The sequence below is a fragment of the Thrips palmi genome, unplaced genomic scaffold (assembly GCF_012932325.1).
Source record: "Thrips palmi isolate BJ-2018 unplaced genomic scaffold, TpBJ-2018v1 HiC_scaffold_2, whole genome shotgun sequence".
Taxonomy (NCBI): domain Eukaryota; kingdom Metazoa; phylum Arthropoda; class Insecta; order Thysanoptera; family Thripidae; genus Thrips; species Thrips palmi.
This window is the reverse complement of record NW_023144629.1, coordinates 9,987,994-10,002,442: the sequence shown is the minus strand read 5'-3', so window position 1 is coordinate 10,002,442 and position 14,449 is coordinate 9,987,994. Positions and strand designations below refer to the sequence as shown.

The 14,449-nt window shown below is 47.6% G+C and overlaps 1 protein-coding gene across 1 annotated transcript; it reads right to left on the bottom strand.

The window, feature by feature from the left end:
• Window positions 1–186: 186 nt before the first annotated feature.
• LOC117647699 (aminopeptidase M1-D-like) lies at window positions 187–14,052 on the bottom strand. The gene is made up of 16 exons (XM_034389595.1): window positions 13,935–14,052; window positions 13,279–13,636; window positions 12,873–13,039; window positions 11,645–11,833; window positions 10,333–10,488; window positions 9,729–10,031; window positions 9,012–9,192; window positions 6,124–6,280; window positions 5,590–5,671; window positions 4,393–4,781; window positions 3,482–3,531; window positions 3,054–3,361; window positions 2,290–2,454; window positions 1,676–1,825; window positions 1,293–1,368; window positions 187–1,023 (listed from the first exon to the last, which is right to left on the bottom strand). The coding sequence occupies exons 2-16, from the start codon at window positions 13,633–13,635 to the stop codon at window positions 658–660; spliced, it is 3,096 nt and encodes a 1,031-aa protein (XP_034245486.1). The 5' UTR covers window position 13,636; window positions 13,935–14,052; the 3' UTR covers window positions 187–657.
• Window positions 14,053–14,449: the final 397 nt, after the last annotated feature.

The following is a 14,449-nucleotide window of genomic DNA, read 5'->3' as shown; positions in this document are numbered from 1 at the left end:
TGTGAGTATAAACCGTCTTTTAAAGAATGCTATTGGTTTCTAATTAACACAGGTTGAGAAGAGGGTGAAAATTCCAGATTATGTTACGAACCGACCCACCCTCCCTTAATTCGTTTCTTTTATTTTACGACCAGCAAACCAAATCAAGTAAACATCAAGAAAACAAGAAATGTTTCACGTGCTCACTTAATGTTCACGTACTTTTATTGCCCGTAGTTATTGCCATATTTGATCATACAAAATGATTGCGGACTTCACGCAAGACAGCTTCGGGGGCGCCAAGCGCTCTAGAGTGGCCACCCGTCCCGCACTGAGATACCAAAGGATATGAACGTAGCACGTTTGGTGCAATGCCACAGCCATATTGCACCTTACGTACAATGCTTCCCTATAAAGCCCTATGCTAATGCATTGGGGAGGCATTGCACTTCATGTGCAATGTAAAAGCATTGCACTTCATGTGCAATGTAAAAGCATTGCACCAATTGACGCTATATTCGTATCGTTTGGATTCTCAGTGCGGACTGTGGTTACATCAGCCTACACGGTAGAAACGGAACCTGGTTTTCCCAGGAACTCCCTGGAAATCGCCTATGTCTCCACCATAGGCTTCCTGGGAAAACCAGGTTCCGTTGTTACCGTGTAGCTGAGGCTAGGCTACGCATTTAAATCCATGATTCGTAGAAGCAAGACCGCCAGGAGAGACGGCAGTAGAATGGTGGCGACGCCCGTCGCTCGGCCCGCGGCACCTTTGGCCTTGGCGGTCGTGGTAGCCACTGTAGTGGTTGTGATGGTTGTGGTGGTCCTCGGTGGGGGTCGCGTGGGCGGCCCCTCGGTGGGACGCAGTGTAGGCGCCGTGGGCGGACTGACGGGCCCCGTGTCGGTGGCCGCGAACAGCCACTGCGACACCTCGGCGTAGTGCCTGCGGTTCCACTCCAGACCTTTCCTGGTGGCGTCCAGGAGCTGCTCAACCTTGGCGGCCATGGCGGGGTCGGGGTAGGTCTTGGCCATGAATCGGTCAATCTGATGGAGACGGAAATTTCCATTATGTGCTCGTGCTTTATGGTTTGGTATACTGCAAACCTGTCATCTACAAACTTACAAATGCATACGTGTAAGTTCACGCTTACAATTGCATACTTGCAAAGTATACTTGGTGCCAAGTATACTTGGCGCAGTTGAGTGTGCTTTACAAGTATGCATTTGTATGTTTGTACTTAGTAGAAAGGTAGTTTCGTAGTGCGTTCTTTTGGTAACCAGCTCAACTAATTCGGTATCTGGACGACACTTGCCTCTACTAGTTCATCCTCCGAACGCGCATCTTTGATAAGGGCGGTTAGGAGGCTGAAGAAGAAGCCACTTCCAGCGCTGAATGGAGAAAACTTAAGTTAGTGGGAGCGGTCGCAGTTACACAACATAACCATCATCATCGGACAAGTCTATATTCTCACTCTGCTCTCGAAATGTCTTAATAAAGGAAATGACATACGTTTAAGAAAGTTCCCATTGAAGGGAACGGTGCAAGCATAATACGAACGTAGTTTGTCTTTGTATCTTACGATGAAAATATAGAAAAGATTCATACTATGGGGAAACTCTGCTTCCTATTGTGCTTGCGCCGAATTCGTTGTTAGATTGCTGTAATTTCATGGCAAGACATTTAAATTGTACTCACAATGACTCAATTTCGTAGCTTCTTTTCTGGAAGTATGCTAGCATGAATTTGTGGTTGTCCCACTGGCTGAGGATGGCGTTAATGAGGACCCTCAAGTCCGTTGCAGTCGGCCGCGGATACCCCTGACCGTTAAGGATGCTGTCTAAAAGGCTGGTAAAAAAAAGAAAAAAAAAGAAAACGGGAATTAGCAGGGGTACACACCAATAAGTATAACAACTTTGAAATTTTAATTTTTTTAAAAAGATTTGAAAGTGGAAGTGCCCAAGGCCTAAGAGTGTTTTTGAAGTCGGTGGGGCGTCGAGTATGAGACAGGGGGACTTTTAAACCTTAAAACCCTACGAAGTATTTTGAGCATACATGCATACATACGTACAAACTAATTTACTTTGTTATACGAAGAAATATTTCGTAAATTACGAAGTATTTTCTTTAAAAGCTTATGTATGCTCAAACTACTTTGTTTTAACAAACTGCCTTGCTTTGTAAGGCCTGAAGTTGTTTGGAAGGTCTTATCAGTGTGTGACTGTGACATTAACTGCCCTGAAAATTCAAGTGAGTACTGAACACACTGAGGACTTATAAGTTTTCTGAAAGTGAAGCGCCACCCCTGATACCTCTCGAGAGAGCCGTAGCCCCGAGTGCAAGCGAGGGCCGCGGCGTACTGCGCCTTCTCTGTGGACACCTTGGCCGACATGTACATCTCCAGGATCCTGGCGCTAGTGCGGGCCGAGTTCTGCACGGCGTAGCAGAACGCAGCGTCCCTGGTGTCCGCAGGGGCTCTGCAGCAAAGGGAAAATGGGGTGATTTGTCAGCATCCGCATTCTCGCCGAAAGATCTGCAAATAGTAAATACGAGCATTGACACGTCGCGCTACTACATGGTAGCTGTGCGCCAGACCGTGGCCGTCGTAAGAGACAAGAGACTTCGCGATGCACAGTGGGCCAGAAGACCGGAGGGCGGACAAAGCTCCAGACACATTTTGAGCTCCAGAGTCGCTCGAACCGAATGTGTGACCCCACCAATGGATGCCTCGTTCGGAGAAAAATCCATTGGTGATCAAAGCTCCGATACTTATTGCATGGGCGTGACAACAATGTCGTTGTTTAGATGACATTCACTGAGAATGAAAAAGTAATGATCAATACCCAATTTTGGGCGAGGTTTACTACCCAAATTTGGGTGAGGAAGGGTGGATCAGCTCCCTATATAGCTCCATAGTAATGTGACCCAAGTTTGGGTAATAAAGAATTCCTCACCCTAAATTTTAGTCATGATCATGATTCTTTCAATCTGTGTTGTTGTAAGGAAAAATAGCCTTGAAATTGTCATCAAGTGACGACTCAAATTTTCTCAGAGTGTACCGGTGTGTACCCCTCACCGAGAGTAGTCGTGTTGCGCCGTTTGGACGGCCGCCTCGGCCCCCCGGATGCACTTCTCGTTGCCGCCGTAGCACGCCTGGCTGGCGACGAGGCGGCGCAGGTAGCGCTCCTCGTCCTTGGCCGTGTCCTCCACGGACGGCGAGCGCTCGGCCTCGAAGCCCACGGCGTCGAACGCGTCGGCGGTGATCTGCCGCACGAAGGCCCTGAGGGCCTGGGCGGCCTCGGTGATGGCCAGCCGGTCCCTCAGGAAGGCGAGCGCCTGGATGCCCGCCTTCCAGGCGGCGGCCGACCTCTCGGCCTTGAGGGCCTGCAGCAACGGCAGCGCCGCCCCGTAGGCCAGCCGCCCCGCGCGGGCCAGCGCCAGCGCGTCGTGCACCAGCTGGGCGCGCGTCGACGCCGGCAGCGAGGACGGCGAGGACAGCAGCGCCTGCTGCAGCAGCCGCCAGTTGGCCGGGTCGTAGTTGACGAGGTAGTAGCCTGCAGAAATATACGCTCTGAATTCCTTCGTACAATTTTTGAGAGGGAGACTGGGGCACCTCATGATGCCTTTTTGTAGGAGTTTGGGTCTGGACTTCAAAATTTCTACTTGATGAATATGTCTAGTCAGGAAACATAAGTTGTCCTCAACCTTAGATTACACTGCTAATCCAAGTGTGGACCAAGTTCACGCTAGAGAACGTGGACCACGAATGGTCCACGCTTGGAAACGTAGACCAAGCTGTGGTCCACACTTGGGAGGGAAGCTGGCCTATGAGGAGTCAAACGCTGTGAAGCGTGGACCACAACTTGGTCCACGTTTCCTAGCGTGGACCATTCGTGGCCCACGTCCTCTAGCGTGGGCCACCGTGCTGCGTGGACCTGATCCACACTAGGATTAGCAGTGAACCCGTTGATAAAATCAAAAATATGTCATATGGAGCAATGTCCTATTTTGGGCACCTCTGCAATTGACATTAGCCGGGGCTCCGGACGCGGGCGAGTATTCTCTGGGAGAGTGGACGGCTATCGAACATAATGTTTATGGTCCATGATAAATCAACCCTGCACTGCGAATCCAAACGCTATGAGTATAGCGTCAATTGGTGCAATATGCAAAAGCATTGCACATGAAGTGCAATGCCTCTCCACTCCCATGCATTGGCATAGGGCATTTTCGAGACGCACTGCACGTTGCACGTAAAGTGCAATATGGCTGTGGCATTCCACGTACGGTGCGATATCTCATTGCACCATACGTGCTTTACTCATAGCGTTTGAAATCTCAGTGTGTTTTTAACCTCTCCAGAAGAGTCAACTATGCACACTCTTTTGAAAGCTGAGTTGCGCTGCGAGACACACCGGTTTGCTGGGGGTTGACCGCGATCCACTCGTTGGCGCTGGCGGCGATCTCGAGGTCCGCGATGGTCGGCGCGTCCGGGGTCAGCCAGCGGGCGGGGGCTGTCTTCGTCCAGTCGCCGGTGCTGGCGGTCACCACTTCCGGGATGGGCACGTACCAGAGCATCGCCTGCTCATCGTCCGGAGTCCCGTACAGGAACTGCTCCTGGGTGATGGTGGCAGTGCCCCGCTCCGCGTTCCGGGTGACTGTCACCACGGGGACGCCGGCCTGCTCCGTCCACGACCTGGCCATGGTGGCGAAGTCCGCGCCGGGCGGCAGCGAGGGCCCCGAAAGTGCCGCCTCTGCGTTCATGGCGCGGAAGAGGAGGTCGGGGGAGCCGGAGCCGAACGCACTGCGTGAAAGAGGAGGTTAGTGTAGAGTGTAGCCAGGAACACCTTTATTTAGCACCTTCGCGCCGAAGTGAGATGAAAGGGATGGGAAATCGCGGCAAGGGACGAGAACACACTGAAAATCCAAGTGTGGGACAGGCATGCACTAGATAACGTGGGACAAACTGTCCCACGCTTGTAAGCGTGGGACAAATCCGTGTCCCACACTTGCAAGCGTGGGACAAACCGTGTCCCACGCTTGCAAGCGTGGGACACTTTGTCCCACGTTATCTAGTGCATGCCTGTCCCACACTTGGATTTTCAGTGCACAGTTCTCGCAATGGCGTGAAGGTGTTAAGGTCAGTTGGAGTTAGTTTGGGACACGTGGTTCGAATGAGTCAGCTGTTTCCTAGACAAGATTTGAAATTGTAGCCCTTATGCCATACCAAATGTTGTACTTGTAAAATGTAACCATTACATTTATAACAGTAATGGGTCTAAAATGTCAAATCTTGCTCACGGGCAGGCGCGGTTTAACGGGGAGGGCGAAGGGGCGATAAACTGGGGACAAACTGTCCCATTTTTACCCTCCGTTGTGGTTTTCCGAGTTTGTTTCTGCTTGCCGTTTTTCAAAACAGACTGTTTCTACTTCTTGTGGAAAAGCAAATTAACTTATTAAAACTTATCATTAACACAAATTAACATTTTAAATGGTTGATATTGAGATACTTAGGACGAAAAGTTCGAATTGATTAAAAGTTACAAGCTTTGCGATGGCGCGGCTGTTCTACGGCCCTCCGAAATGATCTGCGCTCTTCTCCATGGGCTTACTTTTCGGACAGGTAACGGTTTATGGCCTTCTTGAACGTTGTCGTTCCGAGGATGTGTTCGAACATGCGGAGCACGGATCCACCTGCGAACGAATTTAAAAACTTCTTTAACATCTGAACGTAAGATGGATATTAACTTTGCTAGTGAAAAGAGCTGCCAGCTGTCGCCAAGTTATGAAGGAGGAACGATTAGTTTGGTTCCGATTCGAATCAGGCATGCAAGATTGGGTTCGATTCGGAGTTGAATTTGTGCAGTCTGGTCTGAAATTATTCGAGCGAATCCTTGGTGAGTGGAAAGATTAGGGAAACAGTCATAAAATGGCAGAAATGTTATCGGCATCAAATCGTTAACTTCGATTTAATTTTGCAACTTTTTACCTGATTCAAATTTGATTAGGTAACTTATTTCCTGACGAGATTCGAATTCGATTCGAAAGTAGTTAAAAACTCCATTCGAAATGGATTTTAAACGAAAATCCTTGACTAATACACCCCTTGATATGGGCAGGTTTGATAGGTTCCGTAGTTTACTCGCCTTTCTTGTACGAGATGTGGTCAAACTTGTCTGCAATGGCGCCTGTGGTAGTCACAGGGCTCGACATGGCTACCTGACCGGGCAGAACGTCGTTCGCAATCGCCGCGTGCACGTTGTCGGTCACAAATTTGTCCATGAGGTTCCATTCTGGGAAAATCTGTGCGGAGCAGACCATCATGTGATGCGTCAGCATTTTTAATCGCCCCTAATGTCATTAAGGGGGCACACCAGTGAAAATCGTCAAATTTTGGCCTTCTTTTTTATTTTATCTTATTTTTCTGCTATTCATCCCGAGTCGAACGCCGCAAACCCCACCGCAAAATTCCAATTACTTTGGCTTGTGCACATTTTTAAAGTTGCTAAAAAGGTAACTTTTTTGCATATTTTAGACCAATTGTTAACGTTTAGGTTTTTCACTCGAAGTTCAATTACAAAACCCCTGAACCACCCAAACACACTTAAAAAGAGGAACATTTTGGCGCAAACGGAACTAAAATACGTCAAAAGGCACATTTATAATCCGAAAAAACACGTCAAATCTTTGTTTCTACTTAAAGGGCTTTTTCTCAAAACGCCTGTTTTGTACCTTTGTGCCACTCTCACGGGCGCAAAAATTGAGATAATTAAATGCGGTTTGCGGCAAAATGTTTGTTTTAATTGCGTCTATGGTCTGAACCTCGGAAATGGCCATCCGATAAATAAGACGTGACCAGCAGCCAAGAAAGCACGAAAAAATTGGTTAAAAAATTTGTTTCTATTTTTGCTCTTTGAAAAAACAACTTTAAAATCATTACTCGCGCTGCTCGCTGGGGGCTCCGCCCCCAGACCCCCGCATGTGTGGAGCGCGTGCCGAAGTATTTTCAGTAAGTCCGTGGTGACCAAAGGCAAATTTTCTAAGGAAGTAAATGTCCTGCTTCTTTGAAAGCTCTATTTAACCGCTTTTGACCTTATAATAAGGCTACTTTTACTGCCCAAATAGATAGCTTGTATTGCATTGGCTACTGTGGCAGTCAATGGGTGCATACAAGGTCCGGAAAATATTGAAGACTGCTTTGACAAGGATAGAGGTGAAAGGAAAAAAACCTTGGGTCTCTACGACCACTCCTTGACCCCAAACATTTCTTTGAGTCAGTAAGTGAGTGAGTGAGTCAGTCAGTCGGATTGGGGCTATATAGATTCTTGATGATGATTGCCCAATTGCCGGTGGTGGGGTCCCGATTACGGCACAGTTTCGGAAATTCTCGACCAGACCTACCGATGAGGCGAATAAAAATTTTTAGTCATTCGGTCCCCTTTTTAGAAGATTAAGTAGGTTTGCTCGGAAACGGTGAGAAATTTTCAACTTTTGGGATATTTCCCTATTTTCCCATTAAATTTGGAATCGAATGGAAAAAGCCGCAAGTCTCTACGACTACTCCTTGACCCCAAACATTTCTATGAGTGAGTGAGTCAGTGGATGAGTCAGTGAGTTGGATTGGGGCTATATAGGTTCTTGATAAGTGAGGGAGTCAGTCAGTCGGATTTTGCGGCTATGTAGGTTCTTGATGATAATTGATGATTGATTTTGAGTATGTTGCCGGTGACGGCGACCCGATTGCGGCACAGTTTCGGAAATGTCTCGACCAGACCTACCGATTGGGCGAATAAAAATTTTTAGTCGGTCGGTCTCCTTTTTTGAAGATTGAGTGGATTTTGTTGAATTTAGGCCTATTTAATCGTTTTTGAGGATGTTGCCGGTGACGGGGACCCGATTGCGGCACAGTTTCGGAAATGTCTCGACCAGACCTACCGATGGGGCGAATAAAAATTTTTAGTCGGTCGGTCCCCTTTTTTGAAGATTGAGTGGATTTTGTTGAATTTAGGCCTATTTAATCGTTTTTTGAGGATGTTGCCGGTGACGGAGACCCGATTGCGGCACAGTTTTGGAAATGTCTCGACCAGACCTACCGATAGGGCGAATAAAAATTTTTAGTCGGTCGGTCCCCTTTCTTGAAGATTGAGTAGGTTTGCTCGGAAACGGTGAGAAATTTGTTCCCCTTTTTTGTAGATAAAGTAGGTTTTCTCGGAAACGGTGAAAAATTTTCAACTTTTGGGATTTTTCCCAATTTTCCCATAAAATTTGGAATCGAATGGAAAAAACCGCAAGTCTCTACGACCACTCCTTCACCCCAAACATTTCTATGAGTGAGTGAGTGAGTGAGTCAGTGAGTGAGTCAGTCGGATTGGGGCTTTATAGGTTCTTGATTTTTGCATGCCCGTGGTTCAGACCATAGCCACATGTGTCCTGTTGAGAAATTTTCAAATCCCGTGCTCGAGGCTCAATCCAGAGAGGCGCAATCGTGGCAGGAGTGAGGCAAGGCCGCAGAAAAATGCAGTGGACTGGCGCTCCGTCTTGCCATCGCAACCCCGCCCTCCCATACTGATTTTTCTTTTCTTTGATATAATTTTAAGCCAAGAATAAAATATTAATCGAATACATAGGTTACTTTTCTCAGAATGATCGTTTTTCGAAACCTCTGCATTTTCACTGGTGTGCCCCCTTAAAATTTCTAAAATAGAAGCACAAGTAAATACGTAGTTGAGCGTCTGGACGCTTTCACTAAATTTGAGACAGATGTTAAGTAGGTTCATCTTATTTTCTTCAATGTCGGGCCCACTGCGAAAATTTGTTAGAAATATGAAATCTAGCTTAGGGAGGATCAAAATTTTACATTTTAAGTCACGTTTTATCCTCGAAAGTCAAAGAGCCAGTATGATGTAAAATTTGAGTCTAAAAAGCTTCATATTTGTACTCAGTGGGACCCATTTTAATGTGGGACCCATTTTAATGAAAGAAGGATTTCCACTGAATGCTGCAATTATAGTCTCGCCTAATGCTCATGCGTCACCTTGTCACAGATGACGTTCTCGAAGTAAGTCGCGAAGCCTTCGTTGAGCCAGGTGTTGGACCACCAGTCTAGGGTGACCAGATTTCCGGTCCATTGGTGTCCAAGTTCGTGGCACACGGTGGTCGCGATGAACTCTCTGATGCGAATCGATGTGTCCTCAGTCTCCAGCAAGTAACTCTCCCTGAGACCGACAATGTCTTCGGTTTGAACAAGCATGCGTTGTATGTATAAAAACCAAGTAAAGACGATGCCAAAGCGTAAAACCCCCAGAAAATGTTACAATAATGTCACATGACAAGAGCCCAGATGACATCATTTCCGACAGTTAGCGTTCTTCGTGGGTTACGAAGGATTTTTTAAATTGTAGATTGATTAATATTTATTCTGTAATACTAACGATTTTGCTTGAAATTGTGAACGATTTCCTTCGTAGGTTGAGATAAGCAGAAACAAACTCCAAAAAATTTGTGCAGCAAAATTCCAAGAACAATCCTATAAATTTTGGTAAAACTTCTTGAAATTCGATGAAATTTATAGATATTCATCGTAAATCAGTGAAATTTTCTCAAGAAAATTTGACTAATTCGTGTGGAATTCCAGGCGTTTCCCCCTCGGCTGGAAAACCGCTGATCTCCTTAGAAGGATCGTTCTTTGTACGACTTTATCTATGTTCCTGGTTCCAGGCAGACCGCCAGTGGCCGTGCGCGCCAACCATACTTGAACGTCACGAGCCCCCAGTTCTCCATGGCGCCGGCCTCGAAGTCTGGAATGGCGAACTGGTCGACCTTGGGCAGGGCGTACGGGATGCCCGTGAGCTCCTCCAGCAGCTGCAGAGCCTTCGGCCCCACCGTGTTGGCGAGGTAGGCGGAGCGCGGCGACAGGAGGCTGCTCCTGCCCCACGTCCTGAAGTTGCCGGCCGCGTCGGCGGCGATGTTCTCCAAGTCGGAGACCACCCACGCGAGGAGGTAGGTGGACATGGGGAGAGTCTCGTCGAACTCCGTGCGAGCGATGGCTAAGGATCTTGAAAAGACAATGCAAATCATTCCGATAAAGTACATTGTTGTACGTCAATAAAGGCACTCTCGTAGCTCACAGAAACACTCTAGTTTGCAGAGTCTTCGATTTCCTTATATAAGACCGATGCAGATGTACTACGCGAAAGTCTATTAGAGCTACGCGAACTGTTGATTGAGACCTATGAGTACGTCTTACATCAACTGATGTTCTGAACTGCTCAGAGTCCAACCTAAATCTCCGTTAACGCATTTGGCGGGACCTGACTCTGAATTTGGTGTTGCAGTGCAACAAGTAAGGAACGTACATGTTGTTGCGGCTGATCTCGGGCATGTTGGACTTGGCGGAGAGGCTGCGATCGTGTTCAATTAAGATCTTGAAGCGCGCCTTCAGAGAGGGCTCGTCGAAACACGGGAAGGCGTAGCGAGCGGCCGTCGGCTCGAACTGCGTCGTCGCCAGGAAGCTGAATGAGGAAAGACTGAGTCAGGGCCTCTTGATTTTCAAGCGAGTTCCTCGGAAATAAACAAAATATTCAGGGTCGTGGTGGAACCACGGGAGGTATGCGGGTTCAGGTCATTCCACCCGACGTCAATTTGGCTGCTTTGCACTCGAAGAGGTTCTTACGAAGTTTCTGTGTCAGTATGTGACTTGATGGCCACCGACAATTTTATCCGTTCACTTTGCAAATACAAGTCTGAGACTTTTCGGCGTGTCGTGAGACCAATAACGCTTCGTCTATGGTGGCTCCCGTGGTTCAATGCTGCCACAGGGTCGGCGATTGCAAGTGTGGGAGAGACCGTCTGTCACACTTGCAGGTGTGACATTAGGGTAAAGTGCCGAACATGGATCGGGGTACCAAACATGGATCATTTCTGTTTGGGGGTCTATATCTAAAGACCAGGTGGCCAGATTCTAAATTTCTGTCTTTCCTTGCTTAGACTGACCCTTTGACTGTTCGATGTGAATCTGACAAGTTTGCAACTGCGTCTCTCTACTCTGCAGGGTTGCGTTTGGAAAGACACCTAACACAGGCCCCCGAAAATCGATGGAAAAATGACGTTTAAAAAGGTGATTTTTGCACCCCTGATTCTGGGCCAAGCAATCACCGCAGTCACTTCAAAATTTTTCATCGTGCACTTTAGACGGACCACTTTGATATTTTGGGACTACTGAATGCATACCTTGCTTTGTGTCCAAACGCTGGTGGGGTATCCATGATTGGACCACCCTAACCTAACCTTAGCAAAAATAGCCATATTTTCTTGTCCTCACAACTTCCAAAGTATTCGAGCTAGAGGTACCATTTTTGGTAGCCATACGACCAGTGAGGTAAACATCAACATAAGATTCAAAAATAGTAGTCAACCCATACTTAATTTCGATCTAGAGAAGATCATTTAAAATGTGATCCATGTTTGGTAACCTTACCCTACATTGTCCCACGCTTGCAAACGTGAAACGTGAGCCATTTTGGTTATCCCTTGTCCTACATTTGTATCGCATTGAACTCTGCTGAACAGCTCGGGATCACGTTCGTCAGCAGAACAACAGAGAGAAAAGTCCGTGACACCGACATGACTCATCCGCAAGAACACTTGAATGCCGGTGAGAACACTCACTGTGTGTGACGATCGTGGTCCATGTAGGTGGACAAGTAGAAGCCCTTGAGGTCCGACCTGAGACGGGACCCGAACAGGGGGAAGCGCAGCAGGTAGTGCTGGCCTGCCACCAGCTGCCTCTCCAGGTCCACCACGAGGCGGTCGGCATCGTCATAGCGGCCCAGCGGAACGAACCTGGCCTCGCCGTTCCTGCGGATAGGGGAGTTGGCGTTGACTTGCACTGAGGCACGAATAAACTAGCTCGTAACTTGAAGACCAGGTAAGCTCAGGATCTATTGCGAAGACGGTCTGCCTCTGTTATCAGAGTTCCACCACTTTCAAAACTACACACTAAACTTCTTACGGATACATCCTATCTGTATTACGGACATTTTTGTGCAATTGCAATTACGGATAGATTTTGCTTGTAATACAAATGATTTTATCCGTAATACAAAGGTTTTCGTGTCCGTAACATACAGACGAAAATATCCGTATGGTACGGACGTAAAACTCTTTGTAATCCGGATGATTTCATCCGTATTACAAGCAAAATCTATCCGTAATTGCAATTGCACAAAAATGTCCGTAATACAGATAGGATGTATCCGTAAGAAGTTTAGTGTGTAGAACCTGAGATGACATCCCGAGGATTTTCACCACGATTCAGGGGGTTTCTAAGGATGGTCGATAGTTGGGATGAAGAAGGGAATGTTACACTGGTAAAACAAAGATATAAAAATTACGCCCTATAGGGCATAAATACTCTTTTACGCCCTTTCAGGGTCATAAATTGGGCTACATGGACGATCGTAAAGTAAAGAGGATTTTTTCATCTTCAAGATGCCGCAAACCGATTGCCAAAATGTTAAAAACTTCCGGAAAAAAGTGTCGCGCAGTGAAATTTTGTATGTTTTGTCGGCTTTTGTTGCATTCCCTATAACTCCCTTACAACTGAAGACAAAACAAAATATTTTTTTGAAAATGTTCTAAAAATTCTGTACTTTCATTTGGTTTTTACCGTTTGTCTCTGAGAGGTATATTTAATAAATCATCGCCATCAAAAGAGGGGGGGGGAAACCCTAAAATAGGGTACAAGGACGAGACTGTCCCCTTAAAGGACATAATTTTAATGTTGTTTCACCAGTTTAGTGTTACCTCAGCCAGTCTCCATCTACGCCTTCTCTTCAGTTACCTACCCCACCAAACATGTCCAACTTCTACGGTGTGGATCTAAAATGCCACTTACTCATCAAAACGGTTCTGCTCGGCGGAGTACTTGAAGATCTGGACTTGGCTGAACGCGATGTCCGGCGAGCCGTGGAGGACGATGCGGGAGGTGGCCTCCAGCACGTTTAAATAGATGTCCGTCGACCCGAAGAACTCACCACTGGCCAGATTGGGCGCCATGACCACCTGATGAGCGACAATTTGATTTTGTACATAATTTTATAAAGGAAATTTGTCATACTTACTAAGGAAACACTCATTGTTGCTTATACGAATTCGTAATTAATGAGGAAAAACGTGCTGAGAGTGTACCCACTCCACACTTGCAGCGTGGAGACTGCAAACTCTGCACCTTCAAGAGTGTATAGTGCATGCAGTGTTCTCCACACTTGGTTTGACAGTGCAGCACGTGACTGCCGGCGTACCGTGTATCTGGTCGGCACCACACTGGTGGGTAGCCTCGTCTCGTCGTAGACGTCGTCGGCGGCGCGCTTGGCCCTGGTGCCACCGTGCTCCCTTTGACGGGGACCGCGGGCACGCTGCGGCGGCTGAGGGTCCGCCATGCCGAAGGGGAAGCCCTGCGCGCCCGTCACAGTGCCGTCGACGGCCACCTCGGCGAGGGGCTTCCGCGGCGGCAGCACGAAGCCCCGCTGGGCGGCCAGCTCTGCGAGGGGGAGCTCGCTGGAGGCCGGGTGCAGCGGCAAGGGCTGCGGGGCCGGCGCGGCGGAGGCGGCCGCCAACGCCACCAGGACGACGAACAGCGAGCAGCCGTGGCGAGCCATGCTGAGACAAAGGCAATGGGTCCTTCAGACCAGACAACGCACACTCTCATCCTTCAATTGACATTTCATCAAAATTCATTGACGTTTGTGCGCATTAATAGAGTTTCCCTAGGAATTTGTTCAGACCAAATTGATAGCAATGTTATTGTAAAGCAAACAAAGATGTTAATACACTCATTAATTCGCATAAACGTCAATATGTTCTAAAACTAAAACTCAGTACGAGTCTGAGAGTGTTGGTAAATTATCAGTGACCGATCGTCCTGCTTCGCTGTTGCTTTGCTTTCGAAAACTTTTACCTTCTCGGAGCCTTCCTTGGATGGGAAGTGACAGCAGCGGCACACGCGACGTTCCGTTTGCACCTTCCCAAATCCGTGCAAGGTGACTAATAACGCATCGTGCTCCATTGGACCGAGGATAAATAGTGAGCTTTATCTGTCCGAGTGATTATCTGAGACGCTTGGGTGATGGTCAACACGCTGTCGACAGGGGATGAATCAACTACTTGAGTATTTCGAGTGTTCCATGTATGACATAGTCCGATACAGTCATATGCACCCAATGGCAGATCCACGGTTCAGGAGGAGGCTCGGTCCGGTCAGTAGCAAGGTACCGGGAACGCATTTCAAGTAGCAGACCTGCCGTCTGAAAGGCACAAACTATGAGTCAATGTGAGTGAAACATAAGTAGTTCGATTGCCCTTACTCATTACATTAGTATTCTCAGAGGGAATTCGGCGCTTGTGTGTCTGTATGCCGACTGATTTCGTGCATTCGAGCATTCCAGTGTCATTTTATGTATTTCGTTGGCAGTC